This window comes from Myxocyprinus asiaticus, chromosome 30 (genome assembly GCF_019703515.2).
Source record: "Myxocyprinus asiaticus isolate MX2 ecotype Aquarium Trade chromosome 30, UBuf_Myxa_2, whole genome shotgun sequence".
Lineage (NCBI taxonomy): Eukaryota > Metazoa > Chordata > Actinopteri > Cypriniformes > Catostomidae > Myxocyprinus > Myxocyprinus asiaticus.
In genome coordinates, this window is record NC_059373.1 from 28,484,349 (window position 1) to 28,507,157 (window position 22,809).

At 36.6% G+C, this 22,809-nt stretch overlaps 1 protein-coding gene across 4 annotated transcripts in view; it reads left to right on the top strand.

The window, feature by feature from the left end:
• The window catches only part of LOC127421125 (zinc finger protein 704-like), an 83,729-nt gene extending 61,772 nt beyond the window's left edge, over nucleotides 1–21,957 (top strand). For 3 of the 4 annotated variants that reach the window (XM_051663908.1, XM_051663907.1, XM_051663904.1), the window contains exons 4-9: nucleotides 3,862–4,103; nucleotides 8,390–8,490; nucleotides 14,513–14,771; nucleotides 15,929–16,039; nucleotides 16,503–16,600; nucleotides 19,851–21,957. In XM_051663908.1, coding sequence (XP_051519868.1) covers nucleotides 3,862–4,103; nucleotides 8,390–8,490; nucleotides 14,513–14,771; nucleotides 15,929–16,039; nucleotides 16,503–16,600; nucleotides 19,851–19,965 — 926 coding nt within the window. In that variant the 3' untranslated portion in view covers nucleotides 19,966–21,957. The remainder of the gene's footprint in view (nucleotides 1–3,861; nucleotides 4,104–8,389; nucleotides 8,491–14,512; nucleotides 14,772–15,928; nucleotides 16,040–16,502; nucleotides 16,601–19,850) is intronic. The other variant, XM_051663906.1, reaches the window with a different exon arrangement.
• Nucleotides 21,958–22,809: the final 852 nt, after the last annotated feature.

The following is a 22,809-nucleotide window of genomic DNA, read 5'->3' on the forward strand; positions in this document are numbered from 1 at the left end:
ACAATAATAGTAATAATAATAATAATATATTATTATTATTATTATTATTATACACAAATATATTTCCATAATTTCACAACTTAATAATACCTTCATTTCATTTATTTATTTATTTTGCTACTGTATCTTTTAATTATTGCTGAAAAGGAATAGGCTGAAGCAAAAGCTTATTATGCCTACCCTTCTTACCTCTCCATTCTCTCCTCAATATCAACAGTCCATTTTCACATAAAAAACAATAGCAAAGAAAATAGAAGACAGAAAAAATAGAAAATGAAGAACAAGATGGCAATCTAACATTTATAAATTTAACTTCATCCTAACAAATAAATTCTATGAATCAAACTTAACAGAATATACAGTTTGTTTAACCGCTTAGTTTCTATACATAACACATTTACAATTATATAAATATATATGTATAGATACAATATCACTATTAACCCATTCTTTCATATTTTTTAAACATTCTCGTAAATGTAATTGTTTTTCACAATTTTAATTAATTATTAAGCTTATTCCACTTAATTCTACTTCCTTTATTGTAATACATCTGTTTTTCAAATCAGTCCGTCCTCTACTTTTCTTAAATATACATATTCCTTTCAAATTATAGTGACTCTCTCTGATAACAAACATATTTTGTACATTTTTCGGTAATAAATGCTTGTATGACTTTTACGTAATTTGAATAATATTGAAATCCACCAGATCTCTAAATTTCAATATCTGTAGTTTTACAAATAGATGATTTGATGGTTCTCTATAATTACTTCTAGTGATAATTCTTATTGCTTTGTTTTTAAGCATAAAAATTCGATGAGTGTAAGTCTTACAAGCGTTACCCCATACTTGACTTTATACAACAGTGCAACTGATGCTACTTTTGATTTCACTTGATTTATGTGTGCTTTCCAACTTAATTTATCATCAATAATAGCTCCTGAAAACTTAGTCTATTTCTATCTGCCGATCTGTTTTAATCTCTTTATTACTAAATACCATGTACTTTTGTTTTCCCAAGATTTAAGGACAATTTATGGCAAACCATTTTTTTTTTTTATCTTCTTCAATTCTTTTAAAATACATTTGTATCATCTGCAAACAAAATACATTTGAGTAATTTTGATAGGTTCCAAAAATAATGATGAAAAGTGTGCTGAAACCCAATCACAAAATGGACAGAAAACAGATACACAGTGAACAGATACAATGTGAAGGTTTTTTCCCCTCCAAGTTTTGCTATATATATATATATATATATATATATATATATATATATATATAATTAAATTTTTTTATGAGGACTCAAATGTGAACACCCTTTCTTGAACAATATTTCTATTGGCAGTAGAGCATGTTTGACCATGACTTAATTTTGGTCAAAAGTAAACACTTGCAATTTTTTAATATTAATAATCATATTGAAGTTAAAATTGCAATCACAATATCTTTCAGTATTTTTTTTTGTCCAAATTGTTCTGCCCTACTACTGTACCTTTAAGATGTGAATGTAAATGACCTCTACTATGATTGGCTGACAACTTTGTTTACCATATGAGGAACAACATAGGGCCCTATGATTTCCGTGTTACGGAAAACACGGACGGAATTGTGGAATCCAGTCATAAAAACGGAATTAACAATAAAACACGGAATAACATTCTTGTATAAATGCACAATTAATCAAATTAAAATCGTAAAATGTCCCAGTGTGGTGTTTGAACTATAAAAGGCTGAGATCTAATTAAACAAATAAACGGTTTGCATGAGCTGCGCTTCATGGGAAGCCACTCCATCATTAACATCACGTTCGATCTGTATGTGTATAAATGACGAAGAGGAGATCACTTTATTCACTGTGATGTGCAACACATGCATACTATATATTTCTATAATTAAAACATAGCCTTTAGCCATTTAATAAGCACATTAGCCCATACAGCGAACAGCTTTCAGTGTCGCCAACTATTTCTCATGGGAAGTCGCCAAAGGCTCACTGAAATGCCGATAAAAGTAGCTAAATCACATGATGACATCATTTATTATGCATGACGTCCAATTGACATATGTAAGTGAATTGGTGTAAAGAGCTATGGCAATTCTTTAAAGGTGTGGAACCATATTGTTTTCTTTTTTAAATTGAACTAATGATTTATCAATTAGTATTTAAATACTAATCATTTAGCTGTCACTAATTGAACTTGTCAAACATTCAGACAGTGGGGGATTTTTACTTATTTATTTATTATTTGTTTTGTTTTGTAACTGAACTGCATTATTGAACAATGACAAAGTCCAAAATTATCCTAGCAATAGTAACCAGGGGTAGACAGCGGTGTAGTGTTGGATGTTTTTTTTATTATTATTTATTTTTAAACATGGATTTGTATGCCTTATAATGCCTCATGTGGAGCTGTTTTGGAGATATGTAATATATCTATTTTATTTTATTTTTTACATATCTGTTGTGTGATGCTGATTACGTGTGCCTGTGTTACTGTGTCACGATGACTTTTTGACAGTGACACCTCATCTGTTCATATCACTTATCTCTATACTTTATTATATAGATCAGGGATTCATATTCATTCTCTCTCTCTTTCTCTCTCTTGCCCTGCTAGATCATTTCTCAATGCTCTTCTATCGCTGTAGGCTGACTTTTCTTTTCTAAACGGAGAGCATGCATGTGAATTGAGGTTGAGATTGTCGCAACAAATACCAACAACACGTAAGCTCGTTAGTCATTCGATTTATAGAATATCCGTATGCACATAAATCCAACTGCTGATGGCATGCAGGTCAGTCATATTACTTGAAACACAGGGGGGCGCTAGAACACCGAGAAAAATTAGACAACATTCACGATAGAGCTGATGTTTTTTGTGTCTCCAGATGTGGAAGAATGTCACTAAAGGAGACTACAGAATTCACTGCAATTGTCACTAGATGGGTCTTTTACTTGCTAAGTTGGCAACACTTTTCCAGAGGTGAGAAGTGAAGTCATCGAAAACATCCACTTGTGCGGTAAAATGCCAAAATAAAAGCCCCATTTAACTAGACGCGTGAAACTGAAAAAATGCGACAGAAAAATATTACTTCTGTAGAGAGCAAAATGTAATATTCAGTGTAGTAGTTGTAGTAATAATGATAATAATAATAGTATATCAATAATAATTACATTCTATTTTAGCAATGTCTCACAAACAAGTTGCAAATTTCATCACTGCTTTCATTTACAGTATACCATGATGCTCTAATGTGCAACACGGTATTTGACAATAATAATAATAATAATAATTATTATTATTTTTCTTTTTTTTTTAAATCTAATTTTGGGTTTTTAGATTTGTGCTGTGAGGATCAGTATAGAAGCTCTTCATTTGATAAAAATAATGCAATGGTATGTTGAAAAGTAATTGTCCTGTTCTAATGTTTTATTAAAATTTTTGGGCTCTAACAACGCTCCATCCAAGTTACTTAAGGTATTAATATGGAAACATGGGTGGTCATTTGTTAAAATGCTCCTGGTTGTGATGTCACATTCCTGTTTAACATGATAAGGCACATTTAGACAAAACTTTTGTAGGGCTTTTATGGAATAAAATTAGGATTTTAACTTCAGAGTGCATTTTTGATATGATAGTGTGTTACAGCACCACTGCATAGTGAGAGTTCATTGTTTCATAAACTATCCTGACTTTTTTGTCTTCTTTTTCATCTTCTTACTTTTCTCACTCCTCATTACACTTTATTTAAAATGTTTAGTGTTCGTTAAAGCTGTACATGTGGTTGGCTGATGCTTATTATTGACATTAATTTCTTTTTATGACCTAACCATGAACCGTTCTCTCCGTACAGAAGGCCTGAATGGCTCTTGGAAGGATGGAGGCTTCACCCCGTCCAGCTACAGCAGCAGTGGGTACTGGAGTTGGAGCGCACCCAGTGACCAGTCCAACCCCTCGACGCCGTCCCCGCCCCTGTCCGCTGATAGCTTCAAACCCTTCCGCATGCCCAGCCTCAACGGCCCACCGGACGACAACATCGATGAACATGACGAGAACAGCTTGCTGTTTGACGAGCCCATCCCCCGCAAACGCAAGGTGAGCTACTGTCATCTCACCTTCACTTGTGGAGATTTGATCAGGCATAACTCATTAAAAAGCAGTATAAGAAGAAATGATGGAAGAGATAATAGATTTACAATGGGCGCACCTTGCCACCCATGTAATTGGCATGGTTTGTGATCCTGAAAATAAAATGCAAATGCAGTTTTGGGTGAGAAAAAGACCCATACAATAAAGTATTTTGACACTTAAGCCACACTTTAAAGTGTATGTATGTCATTGCTCAATTATAAAATATCAAACCAGTTGGTATCTGCAAACAAATGATGCTTAGCAGTTTTTGCAATTACTTTTAACCAACTGTCCCATGGTCATTTTTAGCTGAAGTCCCCTTGGGGAATAACCACAGGTGTAGTTTGACTATGAACATGGTTTGACAACCAGAAATTGTCCAAATACTTTTTGGCTTAATTTTGATCAGTAATTTTGATTTATGATAATAACTTCTGTATGTGAAATATTTTGCTTGAAACATGTGCTTTGTACTATCTTTCAGTATATGTGAGCACTTAATATACAGTGTGTTTCTGCCTCATAAATGCCTTGAAAATGTATGGAGAGTAAGACGTATGGATATTTATATTTGTGCATGTGAGAAATAGTTCCCGAATTTAAAGTAAGTGAGACTGACATATTCAGTCATGATATGTGTCCTAAAACAAGCATGGCCGAGGATTATTGGAAGACCCTTGGGATACATATTTCTTACCTTTTAAATTACATACTGTCCTCTCTGGGATGTGGCTCATTTGGGGGTGCCTTTGCTAGAAATTATGATGGCATGTACAGAGACCATTTTCTTGACTTCACAAAGACAAGTTATCAATGAACTAGACCATTCACAGGGACCATTCTACTTTATCTTCCTATTTGTTAGCCTGTTGTCAGGTGCATCCCAGATTCTGTCACTCTTCCCTCATTTGTGAGAATGATTAGGCCTCCTTAATCTCCCTTACTGTCTCTCTCTCAGGACTCCAGCACAACAGCAGTGCTGATGTTTGTCATTGCCTCGTTTCCATTATCACTGCTATTATCCATGCTTTTAATGGTAAAACATAAATATGCATTTCTGTATGTACAGTATATATTCTACATATACAGTATATATATTCAATGTATATAAACTCAGCAAAAAAAGAAACGTCCCTTTTCAGGGCACTGTATTTTAAAGATAATTTTGTGAAAATCCAAATAACTTTACAGATCTTTATTGTAAAGGGTTTAAACAATGTTTTCCATGCTTGTTCAATGAACCATAAACAATTAATGAACATGCACCTGTGGAACGGTCGTTAAGACACTAACAGCTTACAGACGGTAGGCAATTAAGGTCACAGTTATAAAAACTTAGGACACTAAAGAGCTAAAGACCTTTGTACTGACTCTGAAAAACACCAATAGAAAGATGCCCAGGGTCCCTGCTCATCTGTGTGAACGTGCATTAGGCATGCTGCATGGAGGCATGAGGACTGCAGATGTGGCCAGGGCAATAAATTGCAATGTCCGTACTGTGAGACGCCTAAGACAGCGCTACAGGGAGACAGGAAGGACAGCTGATCGTCCCGCAGTGGCTGACCACGTGTAACAACACCTGCACAGGATCGGTACATCCGAATATCACACCTGCGGGACAGGTACAGGATGGCAACAACAACAGCCCGTCTGGCACCAACAATCATGCCACGGTCGAAATCACTGAGATCAAATTTTTTCCCCATTCTGATGGTTGATGTGAACATTCACTGAAGCTCCTGACCGTATCTGCTTGATTTTATACACTGCGCTGCTGACACACGATTGGCTGATTAGATAATCGCATGGATGATTGTTGGTGCCAGACGGGCTGGTTTGAGTATTTCTGTAGCTGCTGATCTCCTGGGATTTTCACGCTCAACAGTCTCTAGAATTTACTCAGAATGGTGCCAAAAACATCCAGTGAGGGGCAGTTCTGCGGACGGAAACGCCTTGTTGATGAGAGGTCAGCAGAGAATGGCCAGACTGACTCAAACTGACAAAGTCTGTGGTAAATTGGTCTGTACAGTTGTGGTGAGAAGAATAGCATCTCAGAGTGCTATTGCGGTTTGGCGTTGTTTTGGAGGCACACAATGGGGGACCTACACAATTTTAGGCAGGTGGTTTAAATGTTGTGGCTGATCGGTGTGTGTGTGTGTGTGTGTGTATATATATATATATATATATATATATATATATATATATATATATATATATATATATGTATATGTATATGTATATATGTGTGTATATATGTATATATGTGTGTGTGTGTATATATATATATATATATATATATATATATATATATATATATATATATATATATATATATATATATATATACTGTATGTATATATACACTACCGGTCAAAAGTTTTGAAACACTTGACTGAAATGTTTCACATGATCTTAAAAATCTTTTGATCTGAAGGTGTATGCTTAAATGTTTGAAATTAGTTATGAAGACAAAAATATAATTGTGCCACCATATTAATTTATTTCATTATAAAACTAAAATTTAATAAAAATAAAAAGTTTTTGAAATGGATGACTTGGACCAAATAATAAAGAAAAGCAGCCAATAAGTGCCCCACATAGATGGGAACTCCTTCAATACTGTTTAAAAAGCATCCCAGGGTGATACCTCAAGAAGTTGGTTGAGAAAATGTCAAGAGTACATGTCTGCAAATTCTAGGCAAAGGGTGACTACTTATAAAATATAACATAGTTTTCATTTATTTTGTATTTTTAGTCACAACATAATTCCCATAGTTCAATTTATGTTATTCCATAGTTTTGATGACTTTACTATTATTATAAAATGTGGAAAAAAAAAAAAACAAAAAAAAAATATTATAATAAAGAATGAGTAAGTGTTTCAAAACCTTTGACCAGTAGTGTATATATAATATTATTAGAGGGTAATTTGATAGGTACCATATATATTTTTTTTGTTTGATATATTCCATAGTACTGAATGATTACCTTCTTCATATACCATTCTCAAAGGTACATCTCCAAATAACATGAAATTACAATGGTACCATGTTCAAAATTGTATTACCATGATATTATGTCTAAAAAACATGGAAGTAACTTGGTACAGTGATTGTATCAGATGGTAAAAGCATGGTACTTTGATATATACCATCCATGATACTGAATGATTACCATTTTGTATATCATGGTATTTACATTGTACTCTAAGGTACCACTTACAAAAAGTAACCTAACATTACCCAAAATTCAGTGGTACTACAGCCATGGTTCATGCACAAAAAAAAACACTGTACTACCATGGTATTTTAATACTGTGTGGATACTTTTTTTTAAAGGGACATCCAGAATATAGATCATAGTGAAGTGACATAGATGTTAGTGAAGAGCGAGAGGAGTCGTTAATGAAGCATTCAACTACGTCAGTCTCATTTCCAGCCATGTGCGATCCCTTATTCAATTAATTTGTAGGAATTGGTATGAAATCATTAGCTGCCTCCTCAGCCATCAATCAGTCATATCCCAGTGTCATTCCTGGCAGCATTGTCTAAAGAATCCTTCCAAACTGAAGACAAATGGCAAAGTGTGCTGCTTTGACCTTCAAATGCCTTCTAGTTGATTTCAACACAAGGAAACCAGCCAATTTGAGTTCTGTTATTAATTAGAAGCTGCTTTATAACACTGGGAATCGGGGGCACTGTTGTCATCTGGGGACATGATGAGTTGATTAAACAGAAAGGAGCTCTTTTGTTTGCCAGACAAATACATAGCTATCTTGTGAAAATTAAATTAGCATCTCGACAATGGTAAACAAACTACCGAATGACACCCAGTATAAAAGCATATGCCGAGAGATCGAAGTATTAAGTCTTTCATCTTCGCTTATGCTCCGTTGCGCTTTCAACTTGAGCGCAGTTTTGATGGAGAATCTACAGTTCTCAGATTACTATTCTGTAATTAGTGCCGATGCATAGTGTGAAAAATGGCATGAGCTCTGAAGACTTCACCATAGTGTCACTCTCAATGCCGATCAATTACAGGCCTCTGACTAGAGGAAGAGAGACATGAGGATGGGCGTCTTGCTGAGTCTCTGAGCTCTGACTGCTTAATGGAAGGAAAGAGAGATTAAAGGGCTTTTTTCTTCACTGGCCCCCCATGTCAGACCATTGTGAAACTCTGAATGCTGGGGAGAAGAGGTCTGCCAGTTGATGTGGATTAGTGTTCTCACTGTGCACCTGTATCTCTCACAGAACTCCATGAAGGTCATGTTCAAGTGCCTGTGGAAGAACTGTGGGAAAGTCTTGAGCACAGCTGCTGGGATCCAGAGGCACATTCGAACCATCCACCTCGGGTAAGGCACAGTGACCCTGGCATTCATTGGAGTAAAAATGTCTCTCGAGACTTTATAGCAATGCTGTGTGCAAATTAAGAAATTAAAGAAATCTATTAATATTGTTAATAATAATTATAATTAAGGATTATATTGCAGTAATATAATATTCAAGTTTACAGAATTCAAAAATAATGAAAAGTGAGCGGAGACCCCATCACAAAGTCCCTCTTTATTTATTTATTATAATTATTGTTTTTTTTTTTTTTTTTTTTTTATTATTTTTAAATACAGTGATACCATGTTCTTTAGATTTGGGATAACATGAAAGTGCAATAAATAAATAAAAATGTTCAAATCACATTAAAATTTTGAGAAAAATCATTGTGACTATCATTTTAACCATTGTTGTGCAGTCCTACTGTGTATAAAAGTTTGGATTTCCTTGCTTCAGTTTTGGAATGAAGTAATTCTCAGATTATGTTGAATAACATGAATCATCATGCTTTTTTGCACTAACTCCATTCCAGCTCAAGTGCTTTCTGTCATCAAAGATAAAAGGGAGACAAAGCAAATACAAAAACTGTTCATTTTTCAATGTAACTTTTCATGCATATTGTTATGCTGAAATTATAATTTGTAATGTTTTTGTTTTTTATTTTTAATAAATTAGGAAAGTAGAAGCATTTTCACAAGTGGACCCCACTTTATCTACAGTCATGGATACAGATCATAAAACTTGGTACATCAACACCAAGGGAAAGAAAAAATATTTGATTCATAATGTGGAACTTTTAAGTTTAAAAGCTGAAATACACTGGGGACTCTTATTTCGAAATGTTTGCGCTTCACTGCTTCCAGCTGCTCATTTAAACAGATAAGGGAAATAAAATGTGCACTCCTACAATAATCTATAACGTATTGCAATATAAACATTGTCATATTTCATCAACACTGTATTATCATCATCATCAACAGTTGATCATTAGTAATCGCTTGTCATAAATTTACGATATTGCTTAATGATTGTGAACTGCTCTGCAACAGCTGGAAACACTCACAAGCCTCCTCGTGCTTAGAGAAAATACAACAGTGCCGCGTTTTCACTTTGAAGGACACAGCGCATGCATTTATTTAATTAAATTGTATTCTTTTGTCTTTCCTGTTTTTCCGCTCACAAATTTAAGACCTCTTTAAATGATAATTAAGACTTTTGTTGTATCATTTAATATATTTAAGACTTTTTATGACCTTAAAATTTGGAAAAATGAATTTAAGACATTTTAAAACATTTATTTTTTCTCCCCAATTTGGAATGCCCAATTCCCAATGCGCTCTAAGTCCTCGTGGTGGCGTAGTGACCCGCCTCAATCCGGTTGGCGGAGGACGAATCTCAGTCGCTTCCGTGTCTGAGACCATCAATCCGCGCATCTTATCACGTGGCTTGTTGAGCACGTTACCGTGGAGACATTACACATGTGGAGTCTTCACGCCATTCTTCGTGGCATCCACGCACAACTCACCACACGCCCCACTGAGAGAGAACCACACGTTAAAGCGACCACGAGGAAATTACCCCATGTGACTCTACCCTCCCTAGCAACCAGGCCAATTTGGTTGCTTAGGAGACCTGGCTAGAGTCACTCAACACGCCCTGGATTCGAACTTGTGACTCCAGGGGTGGTAGTCAGCATCTTTACTCGCTGAGCTACCCAGACACTTATTTTAAGATATTTTAAGGATTCGTGGGAACCCTCCATACAGTGCATAGTGAATAAGACATTTACTTATAGTACACGTGAAGTGCTTTTATTTTGAAGTTGCACTCACGTGCTCGTGTGGATCTCCTGATAGTTTAAATGGCCCGGATCGCCTGCTTGGATTGTCATGGACTGACCATCATGATTTGTGAATCAGAGGAACTTTTGATCCTGATCCTGAAGTTTTGATTCTGGCTGATAGAATACGCGCTTCAGAGGAAGATATTAGATGAGAGCTCGACGGGAAGAAAACGCTGGATTTTCGTGAGGTTCGTGAATTGCATCTTTTTAAATTAGATATCTGCATATTTGTAGATGTATATAATAGAAGTTTTATTGATATTTGCCTTTTATCATTAGAAAAGTAAATTAAAATGAACAGGGAACTGTTGAGGAGAGGCTGTTAGAATATGTGCTTCAGAGGAAGATTTATGAGCGCTCCACAGGATGCTGGATCTGCTCAACTTGTGTGAGGTTGGTTTATTACATCTGTTTATTTGAGATATGTGCACATTTGCAGACGGTATATGATATTAGTTTTACTGATATTTGCCTTTTATCATTTGAAAAGACAGTTAAAAGTTACATGGAACTGTTGAGGAGAGGGAGAATGAAATAGGCGAGCACTTTAACATTATGAGCTCAAACGCGTCTGCCACGGCTCTGATATGCGGACTGTTTAAATGACACTGTGTTGCACACCGGTCAATTATTGTAGGAACACAATGGCACGTAACAACAAAATGAACCGTGACTGGTCGTATACTTGTCTCAGTCGCTTCACATGCAAGCACGCGATTCTCGCTGCACTCAAGAAATAAATCGTCCAAACTGGAAAATGTATCGGCCGATGCCGATTATTAAAACATTCAGAATATTGGCCGATTTATCGGCCTCACCACTAATTTCATGTACTCTGAGGTAGAAACACATTCTCATTTTTATAGTTTTATACAGACTCTTTGGTCTGACATTCATCACAGTGAAGTCTGGAGAGCCTATAGTATGAGATAAGAGACAGCAGGCTGCTCCTGATTCAGTGTCAAAACATGAGAGTAATTCCAGCAGGATTATCACAACACATACTCTGCTGCTGCTGGGCAGAAAGTAATGACAGGCAAGGCCACATGATCATGAAGGAAGGTTTATGTTACTCTCACTTTTATGTCTAATTAAACCACAAAAATGTCAGTACTGCTGGGAGATAGCAGTTGGATTTTAGAGAATATCTTATCTTTCTTTTCAAGTTGTGAAGTACGGTTCAGTGAAAGAACAAGAGAAACTTACAGTAGCCTATGTTTTATACCTTACGTAGCTATTGAAACATTGATAATAGTATTTTTTAGTATATCACACTATACTCCACTTCAAGATACTATAACATACAGCACAACAAGATATACAATATATACAATACAATACCACACTACACCATACCACAATATACTATACTACACTTTACTGTAGGATACAGTGCTCAATTTAACTGTCCTGTAACATTAACTGCACATTATCTTATACTGTTCAACACCAACACTGTACAATACCATAAAATACACTCTGCTTTACAATATCATCCTATACCATTCTCCACCATACAGTCCCTCCAGGATTTTGCGATCGCAAGAATTCTTGCAAATTCATCCAATCTCCACGTTTTTTTGCGGTAGCTTGCCATTTTTTATAATTTCCGCAAATTTTCCTCAAAAATGTAAATCTGAGGGAATCCCATCGCTTTCCTTCATGTTTGACAGTGGCAAAACAAATGCTTGAAAAGCTTGAAGCAGTCGCAACACATCTAAATGCACGGCTGCCATTTGTATCATCTCCATAGTAACAGTGTAAGCATCTCTGCCTCGTCTCCTCCACGTTTTCCGTTAACTATCAAAATCCTTGTCTAAACTTTTGCGGGACAGCAGACTGCACACATGCCACATACATCACAGCTAGCGTTTAATCTTCACACTGAGTGCTGCAATGAGGCACAAAACCTGCGTTTATACACAGAAACCCTAACATTCACTTAAAATCCCCATTAGTTGTGTTATAAAATGTGATTAGAATTTAAAGTGCTTAATTCAGTAGGTTATGAATCTGAAAATGGCAATTTATGCTAAACACTTATATACTGAAAATAAATGTTTTTTACTGATATAAAAAGGTCACTTATACATACAGTATATTTCAAAATATGACACAAATGGCAATTTTCATATATGTAACATTTCTTTGAAGCACTTGTGGAATTTAAATTTGTACATAAATGCTCAAATATATGAACTCTAATTGTATTTGTTTGTATATGGCCATATATCAGTTTTCAATATCAGATTGCAACAGGCCTAATGAATCCTCATTGATAGTTTTAGTTTATTGCACGTCTATTTTAAACTTCGACTAAGTCTAAGAAACTAAGTTTTCTTGCATTGTCTGAGGCAGAAAATTTTAAAACAAAAATAATTAAGGGTCTTCCAATACCCATAGGTTTCACCTAAATGTATGGTAGCCTATTTTTGTGTGCAATACTTTTTTTCTTGCTAACTGCATATTCAGTTAATGTGCACTAAAATATTACATATAATTGCATTTACAATGTAAATAACACAATTACAAAGGTATATAATGATGATTTGTGAGTTTTCACTGCAAAACAACCCCAAATGCAGCAAATTGCATCGCAAAATTTGAGAAAAGCCGCAGCAATTCAGTCATTTTCAGCTGCAAAAATCAGAAAAAGTGCAGCAAAATCCTGGTGGGACTTGTACTATAGCTGACTGTACTGTAATATACTATACTCCACTTCACTATACTGGACTATAACTATATTGTAGCTTACTATACTGTACTATACAAAAGTCCACTTCACTATGCTGCAGCATAACTATACTGTACCATACTACACTATAGTGCACAATACTATTCTTCACTTCACTATACTGTACCATACTACACTATACTGCAAAATACTATTCTCCACTTCACTATACTGTTGCATAACTATACTGTAGCACACCACAGTATACTATACTGTGCTATAATATTCTCCACTTCACTATACTGGACTGTAACTATATTGTAGCATACTCTACTATACTCTAGCCCACTTCACTATACTGTAGCATAACTGTACTTTTGCATGCTTTACCACACTATAGTCCACTATACTGTAGCATAACAGTGCTGTAGCAAACTATACTGAAGTCCACTTTAATACACTGTACCATAACAATACTGTAGATGCTGTACTCCACTTTACTGTAGCATACTACACTATACTGTACTATACTATTCTCCACTTCACTATATTGTAGCATAGCTATACCGTAGCATACTAACTATATGTGATGAGGAGGAGGGCATGGCCAGACCGTGAGGGTGCACGCCTGGCGCTGAGTTGCCCCAATCAGCAGGAGAGAGAGATAAGAAGGAGCCGGGGATACCAGAGAGAGAGAGAGAGAGAGAGAGAGAGAGAGACACAAGGAGCTGTGTTTGTGTGTGTGTCTGTCTGTGTGTCCATGTTCTGCTGAAAAGCAAAGTTTTATGTTGTGTTTAAGTTGAATAATAAAGTCTGCGTGTATTTTTCAAGCCGGCATTGTACTCCACTAAACTGTAGCATAACTACACTGTAGCAAACTATGCTATAGTCCACTTCACTGAACTGTAGCATAATTATACTGTAGTATACTATACTGTACTTTACTATAGTCTACTTCACTATACTGTAGCATATTTTACAATAGTCTATTTCACTATAATGTCGCATACTAAAATATACTATACTAATCTGTACTATATTGTACTCTGTTGCACTTTATTTTAAAGTACGTGTACTTTAATAACAACACTGTAGCATACTTTATATACAATAGTCCACTTCACTATACTTTAGCATACTATACTATTGTCAACTTCACTACACTGTAGCATACTACATTATACAATTGTCCATGTTACTGTACTGCACCATACAGTAGCATAACTATACTGTATCATACTGTACTACACTATAGTTTACTATTTTATTCTCCACTTCACTATATTGTAACATAACTATACTATAGCATACTCAATTATACTATACTATACTCCACTATACTGAAGCATACTGTACTATAGTCCACTGTACTGTAGCATTCTGCACTATACTGTTCTACATTATACTATACAATACCATAATATACAATGCTGTAGCATATACCTCTCTCTGCAATGTGATACCTTACCACATTGTACAATACTATGCCATCCTACTAGTATAAAATGTTACAATAATTTTTCTTCAGGCGTAATTGTGACTCAGAGTGCAGTGATGGTGAGGAAGATTTCTACTACACAGAGATTAAACTCAACACAGACTCTGTGGCGGACGGCCTGAGCAGTCTGTCTCCTGTTTCCCCAACTGTGCTGTCTCCCCCAACGGTCCTGGACCAGAGACAGCCGGACGGCACAAACGGGACGAAGAGTGAGAACAGCACCACCACCCCTCTCAGTCGCTCAGCTCCCAGTGCACTCTACTTAGTGCATACAGACCACGCCTACCAGGTACCGCCCATTCATACCCTTATTCTATCATGATCAGTTTGTCCTCTGAACATTTACATACAGTTTATCACTTGTTTCACTCTGAAGCCATTTTGTCCATGTACATTAACTCCCTCAAAACACACCCACCAGACAAAAATGTATATGAATTACTATAGAAAGAGCAATAATGCAAATAATATAAACTAAGGACCACATTTTAGGACTTTCACAACATAGAAAAATCCCTCCTATTTCCATCCTCTGTATTTCTGCAGTCTGCAAAAACTAAATATTTCATGTTAGCTGGCCTCCATATGACTCACAACAGAGATTCTGCAGGTCAGATTGTAAATACAACCATTCCTTGCTCACAATACACTGAAACGCAGTATGAAAAGGTCATATCACTTCAGTGATGATAAATTGCACATGTTCCCCTGAATACTTACATTAGTGTAAACAAACAACACTTCCTTTAGGTTCAACATGTACAGAAGGAAGAAGGTTAAAGAAATAGTTCACTAAATGAAGGCATTAGGCTTGCCAAGGACATGTGAGTCTTGAAATTATGTTGCCCACTGGTTGGTAACAATGACAATCTATAAATTAGTTACTATCATTGTCTATTTGGCCAGAATATCCTGCAGTTTACAAACTTTACAACGTTTGACCTTATCAGACTAGCAATCGTTATGTCTAATGTTAATGAACATTGCCTAACTTTTGTAATGTCATTTATTTCAAAACATCAGTGTTTCCATGTCAAAACAACTGCATAAGATATGGCACTTACCTGCTCAGGTGACATGTTTTCAGATATACGTCTTTTCCTTTCTTTCATTATTTATTTGTCCATTCGCTCTGATAAGATGTCCTGTATTCATGTGTACACCGGTGCCTCAAACCACATTCATCCACACAGAGCCGAAGCACAACTTGTGTCATTACCAAAACAATGTTCTTCCGCAAGACACATGCAGTTTTATTTTTTAACCGCTAAAGGGCCAAAAGTTACGTAGTGTAGCTTTAAGTGCTTAAGCATTATACAGTCCTAAAATTCTTATTACTTTCATCTAATATACCATGCCAACTTGTATAGCCCAGTCTCAATCCCGGACCCAAATAGAGACTGACTCTAGATCAGTGTGACTGTAGCCCCACCTATCACTCCACAGGCCACTGCCCCAGTCACCATCCCCTCCACCAGCTCCACCGGCTTCACCCCCTCCAGCAACAGTTTCAGTATCTCCTGGCAGTCCCCGCCTGTTACATTCACTGGCACCTCTGTGAGTACACACATGCACACACTTCTGGACAGCAAAGTGCCAGTTATTTTATTGTCTAAGGCCCCTTGTGCACATGCACAAGAATTCTGAGCGATATTCTCTTTATAAACATCTAGATCTACACACAGTTTGGCCCCTCATTTGATTGACAGTAAAAGCTATTAGGTTGCACATATTAGCACACATATCCATGAGATCAGTATTGTACTGCTTCAACCACATTCTGAAATGTGAGATCTAATCCCCTCACATCTTTGTGAATGCAACCTTCAAACCATGCCAACCACAGACATAGGTGTTTTTATCAGCTTGACAAATATCTCATCATTGCTACATAATCAAATAGCCAAACACTCACAAAACAAGCCAAGCAGACACCATTTTTTGCATGCACTGTCTCTTTAAATTGTGCTTTAGGGATTTTTATGTTTGAAGGGTGTTAACACTCTTTCCATGACTGCAGGCCTCACCCACTCACACTCGGACTCAGGGCTTCGGGGAACAGCGCTCTCAAACTATTGCAGTGCTCTCATCTCCCCCTCGAGCTGCAGGCTCACTCAGGTACATTATAGTGTTACTGCACACCTGTGTATCTTCAACACATACAGGCTGCAAGACATTAGTGTTTACTGTGTATGTGCATTTCCTTCCAGTCTTTCTCTGAACTTGGTACTTGAAATGTCAATTATGGAAACAATGAATGGACCTGAGTGAAAATGTATGGTGTTTACTAAGGCAAAAATCGCTATTATTATTTATCAGATTTATGGTTAGGGGTTATTCTACACCCCGTACACTAAGTATTTAACTTCAGTTTAACTTGTTCCACACTGTTTGTGCTACCAACATGAATGATACCTGAAATCGTGCAGTTTGTTGAGGAGAGCTTTGTGCTTTTACTTTTGTAAGTGATCAGACTTTAAAAAAAAATTTGTCTGGCAGATAATAAAACAGAAGAAATAGTCCTATGGACTTGCATTGAGTGGGCTCTTTTGGCTTGGGACAGTATGCAACCATATTGCAAAGCCATAGCAATTGCACTAATGGTGCGATCATTCCATATTGGAATTACCGTAATGAGATTCCAACTTGGGAGAAACTTTGACGTCCTTGGGGAACTCTTAATTAGAACGGAATTCTTTGAAAGCTCCGACTTGTCAGTCGTGATGTCATGTAAAAACTAGGGATGTGCACGGATGGTCGACATTCGGTTAACCGTTCGACGCGCCACTATTCGAATACCACAATCAATATTCGGTTATTCTACATGTGCAATAAGAGGTCTTCTACCCAAGCCCAACGGGACCTGACAAACTGTTGGGTTCGGTTCAGTTTTTCAAGAATAGGGTGAGTAAGGGGCTGTTCACACATGCTTTTATGTGCATCTGCGCTGTTTTTCTATATACCGTTAACACGCGCTGGACAGACGTCTTTGCACTGAATCTCACTGTATTTTCTTTCGATCGCCACATTTTTAGACACCCGCATTCCGTTTCATTAGTTTGATTTGTTGTGCTTGCGCTCTGAAGAAGTTCATGTCGCGAAGAAGACTTCATGTGACTGTGACAGTATTAAACATGATTCCAGGTTTTTATTACCGAGCAAAGTTTCAGCGCTTGATAAATGGTAAGACTTTTGCTCTGGTGTGCATACTTGCATACAATAATTAGCAAAGTTTAATGCTATTTAATTTTAAACCATTTAAAAAAACAAAGCATCCCATAGAGGTCATTTAACAACAGCAGTGTAACTCCACGCACATGACTAGGGATGGCATGATATATCGAATTTCAATATATCGCAAACCCAGAAAATGACAAACCATATAGAGGCAAAACTCGATATTTAGAAATTTGAAACATTTTTTCTGTCCGTGTGATTATGAATGAAATGACCCATCAAACATGATAATCTCTTTTGATTTTACCCATACTGCACTTTTTTCTACACTGTTTACAGAGTTCACACAAAGTCCTTAATTGCTTAAAGTGTCTGAATTTAGCTCTTAGAAATGTAAGTACTGGAATCGCCTTGTTTTGTTGACAAGTGCTTGAGATTATCCAAAGATGAGATGCCGCACTCCACTTTCATTGAATAAAGTCTTTTAATATACTCTCTGTTCTTAACAGTCGGTTACAAAAGTAACAATAAATATTCATTCGAATAACAAATAGCATGGATGCGCTGAAAAACCGAGACTTCTGTCTCATTAATGAATGAACATAAACATCTGTGTGAGTCTGTGAGATGCGCGTTAAACTCTTAAAGTGACAGTACCATTATAGCGCTTGTTATACAAATGAATGTAAACTTAATGTTATTACTTGTAAATTGTACACATTATTTCAAACACTGACAGCTCATATCATTATTATATGTACAATTTCAAGGATAATATTAATTGAAAGTATTCTTTTTATATATTTAAAAAGGTAAAATGTAATTAAAATAATCAAGACAAACAAATTAGTAATTAAATGTACACTTTCACGCACTTTTTCAGGACAAGTTCTGTTCAGTTCTATTGCTTGTTCTGCACCTGATCAGCCTGAATGTAGTTTTTGAAGGCTTATTTGTTTGTGATCTTATAGTGAAAGGTATATGAGCAACTCTTATTATTTAAACTGAGCATTTATATTGTGTTTTAAAGAACTTCATTTTGATGAGAAAGTATAATGTGCATTTTGCTCAAACATTTTTCAAAAAATAAACACAATGTTCTGCCATACTTTGTCATTTAAGTGTTATCATATCAAATTGAGACAATATCAAATTGTGTACTTCATATCATATATCGAACTGAATCGTGAGATAACCATATCATCCCATCCCTACACATGACAATACTTGCATTTGCTATCTCACAGAAATGTTAACCTGACCGGGCAGAGCGCATATACAGGCAGTGACAGTTTGTTTATTTCCTTTAGTTTTTTACTTTAATGTGAGATTTTATTTATTGTGCTATTAAAGCTCATAGCTCACTGTGCACTTTATTTGCTGCTATTTTGGGTGGTGTTTGAGAAAATTCCATTGCACCAAAAGTTATTTATTCTCGCATCCTGACTCCCAACGAAAAACCGAATAACCATTTGTAAAATCTTGAGGTTAACCGAATGTTAAAAACGGTAACCGTGCACATCCCTAGTAAAAACAGTTCAAGGAAACGTATTTCTGTTTCTTACGGCGTTTTATCCTGGTGCGCTTATTCTTAAACATTTTGCAAGAACATATAGTGGTGAAATAATGTAGCGATTAAATATTTAGCTGTCATCAATAACAAAGCCACACGAGGATGCCTTTTGGCGTTGTGAGCTTTGCCATGGAAACAAATAATTTCTCAGTGCGAGGGTGTGAAAAGCTCCGAGTAGAATCTCCGAATTGTTATATTGTAATTACAGTACTTCTTACAGGATGTGAATGCAGCATAAATACCAATATTAACAACTGCATAGCAACACCCTGGCAAACAGGTGAAAAATTCTGAGTATGTACTGCATTTGCTGAAGAACATTGTTCTCGGCTGTTAAAAAGTACATTCTTTAGGTTTGCATACAGTTTGAATACATTCCTGGACATACTTCAACCGGGAACGTGGGCATTGTCCTGTGACCTTAATCTGTGACGTTATAATAACAAATGCGAAAATAATTTACTCTGGTTTTATTAAACGAGTACAATTTAACCACAATTAATACTTTCTTGATGTACATATAGAAGTATGCATATTTGGACGCGGGACTAGTTGTTTTGTGAAAAGTTGCTTTCGTGTGTTTTTTCGCAACTCATATTTTTCTCTCTTGCCGTGCAGTAAGAAGTCCCGCGGTGAGGGGAAGAAGTGTCGTAAGGTGTACGGCATGGAGAACAGAGACATGTGGTGCACTGCCTGTCGCTGGAAGAAAGCCTGCCAGAGATTTGTGGACTGAAACAGCTGTGATAGCTGGGACATGAAAAACTGGGCGGGCTTCCTTTGCATGCATAGCATAATTCAAAACTTCCCTTCTCTTTGTTACTGACCACAGCCCCACCCTGCCTCATCTTGAACCTGCGTGGACCTGGGTTCAAACCCCAATGCATTCCCTCCAAACCCAATGGACGCACTTCTGTCTCTTTTTGCAGATTCCCAGCTCTCCCTTTGAGGCGAGTTGCTTTACACTGCAACAAAAAAAAAAAGCAAGAAAGTAAAAACTGTTATGTGTTCCATCTCTCTTTGTTTGTTTTTGATGTACTGCTCATTAACGTTCTTGTCAGTTTCTGAAGGACCAGCAATGGCAGGATCAGCCCCTGTCCAAGCTCCTTTTAAAAGAGAAGAAAGCTCATTTTGAGACTTTGGGAGTGCTATAAAACTGAACAGGGGAGTGTTTCTTTTTCTATGGGCACTTCCACTTTTTTCCTGCTCATTTTTCTAAAGGTTAAGTGTTGGACAGGCAGAAAACCCAGTTTTAGCCCTGTCTCTTTAAAGAATGTAACGCCACAGGGGTTCGTTTTAAGAAATCAAGGGTGACTGGACAGCTCCCTCGAGTGGGAATTCATCAATGCAAAAAATACAAGGTATGGGAGGCCAAATGGATGAAAAAGACTTTCAACTACCCCTTTTAGCTGTACTGTCACGAGCAATTTCTCCTACAACTGAGAGATTTTATATCTCTGGTTTTATATGTGTGTTTACCAATAGGACATTTTGTTCAGGGATGCGTCAGTACAAGCAAAACCAGCAGTTAAGATTTAAGCAGAGAACTCAGTGTTTTTTGTCATAGGAATTGCTACCAAAAAGGGGTTTTTTTACATGCCATTTCCTCCTCCATTTTTTTTTTTTTTTTGTTTGTGTGTATATCTGACTTCTACACAATAAAGTATAAAGACTACGTTCCTTAAAATCCAACGGCATAGACTCGCATCAAAGCTGACGGCAGAACCGGCTGTAAAAAACATCTGTTCAGGCAACGCAACCCTCATTCCCACCAGACTGCATGAGCAGGAATTAAACTGCATTCATACGAGAGCCATACATTAATCGACAGTTTCACAATGCAGTTGTCTAGAGAGGGTCGACCGTTTTCAACAAAAAAGCTGCCGCATGCCTGAGCAGCGAGTGTTAAAACTCTGCAAAATGCTTCATTTTAGCTCCGACAGGTGAAGAGCTCTTTTCCTCTCGCCTTTTTTCCCTGACCTCACAGGTTCAAGTAAGAAGTAATAAAAATAACAAATACCACATCCACTCCAGTGCAGATTAACCAACCGCAGGAGATCAACAAGCTGGATGCACTCAAGTGTGGTTTTGTTATTCTTGAGAAGTTGTTACAGTACACTGGTCATGTAAGGATGGACGTCTTTTCACGATGGGCTTTTTCGCATGCTGCAAAGGATGACCAGGATGGAGTAAAGATTACTTATTTAGTCCAGCGTGATGTCACCACAGAGATGTATCATTTGGTTTTGCAGCTCAGCTCAGTTGGCAATAGTAATCTGGCACTGTAAATGTGGCTCTGATACACAAGTATATGACACCGTCTACATAATACCAACACCAGCTTGTTAACTTATACACATGCAAACACAACAGCACTTATTGTGGTCAGTTCATTGTCTGTCACATGATTCCTCTCTTATTCACTGTCCATATTATGTTTATATAAGTATATACATGTATACATGCACTTCCAACAACTTGGTTTTATTGGTAAAACAGAGAAAGGCTTTGTTCACACTGCACACAAATTTTGCACTGTAGTTTTGCAAGTGAAGAAATCTAATCTGTTCATTTATATGGCATAGTCAATATCTGGTGTACCTTGCCATAGTAATGATGTAAGCATCATTTTTATGGTGAATGACTTTTTCGCATACAACTGACCTGCTTGTTTTGTGTTAAATGCGTGTCACGTCCCAATTGACGAATAAAACTACTTGAAATCCGATCTGACCATTCAGACTGATATAGATTCCATCTGATTTTAGTCAGATTTCAAACCACACATTTCTGCTGCCTGTCTGAACAAAGCCAAAGAGACTAGAATAGTACAACAGAATTCAAAGAGCATTTTGAATCTGAAACTATACTGTATATCCTATAAGATCCACATTAAATTATTATGCTTTTATAGTGAAAGTTCACCCAAAAATTAATATTTCTCTCATCATTTATTCACCGTCATGCCATCCCAGATGTGAATGACTTTCTTTCTTCTGCAGAACACAAATGATGATTTTTAGAAGAATATTTCAGCTCTGTAGGTACATACAATGCAAGTGAATGGGTGCCAAAATTTTGAAGCTCCAAAAATCACAAAGACATCATAAAAGTAATCCATACGACTCCAGTGTTTTAATCCATATCTTCAGAATTGATATGAAAGGTGAGGGTGAGAAACAGGTCAATATTGAAGTCCTTTTTTGCTTGAAATTCTTCTCCCTGCACAGGAGGGGGTGACATGCATGAAGAATGTGAATCACCAAAAACAGAAGAAAAATGTGAAATTGATCTTGTGAAAATGTGAAGTTTCTCACCCACACCTTTCATATCACTTCTGAAAATATGGATTAAAACACTGGAGTCATATGGATTAGTTTATGCTGACTTTATGTGATTTTTGGAGCTTCAAAGTGTTGGCACCCATTCACTTGCATTGTATGGGCCTACAGTGCTGAGATATTCTTCTTAAAATCTTAATTTGTGTTCTGCAGAAGAAAGCAAGTCATTTACATCTGGGATGGCATGAGGGTGAGTAAATTATGAGAATTTGCATTTTTGGGTGAACTGTTCCTTTAAG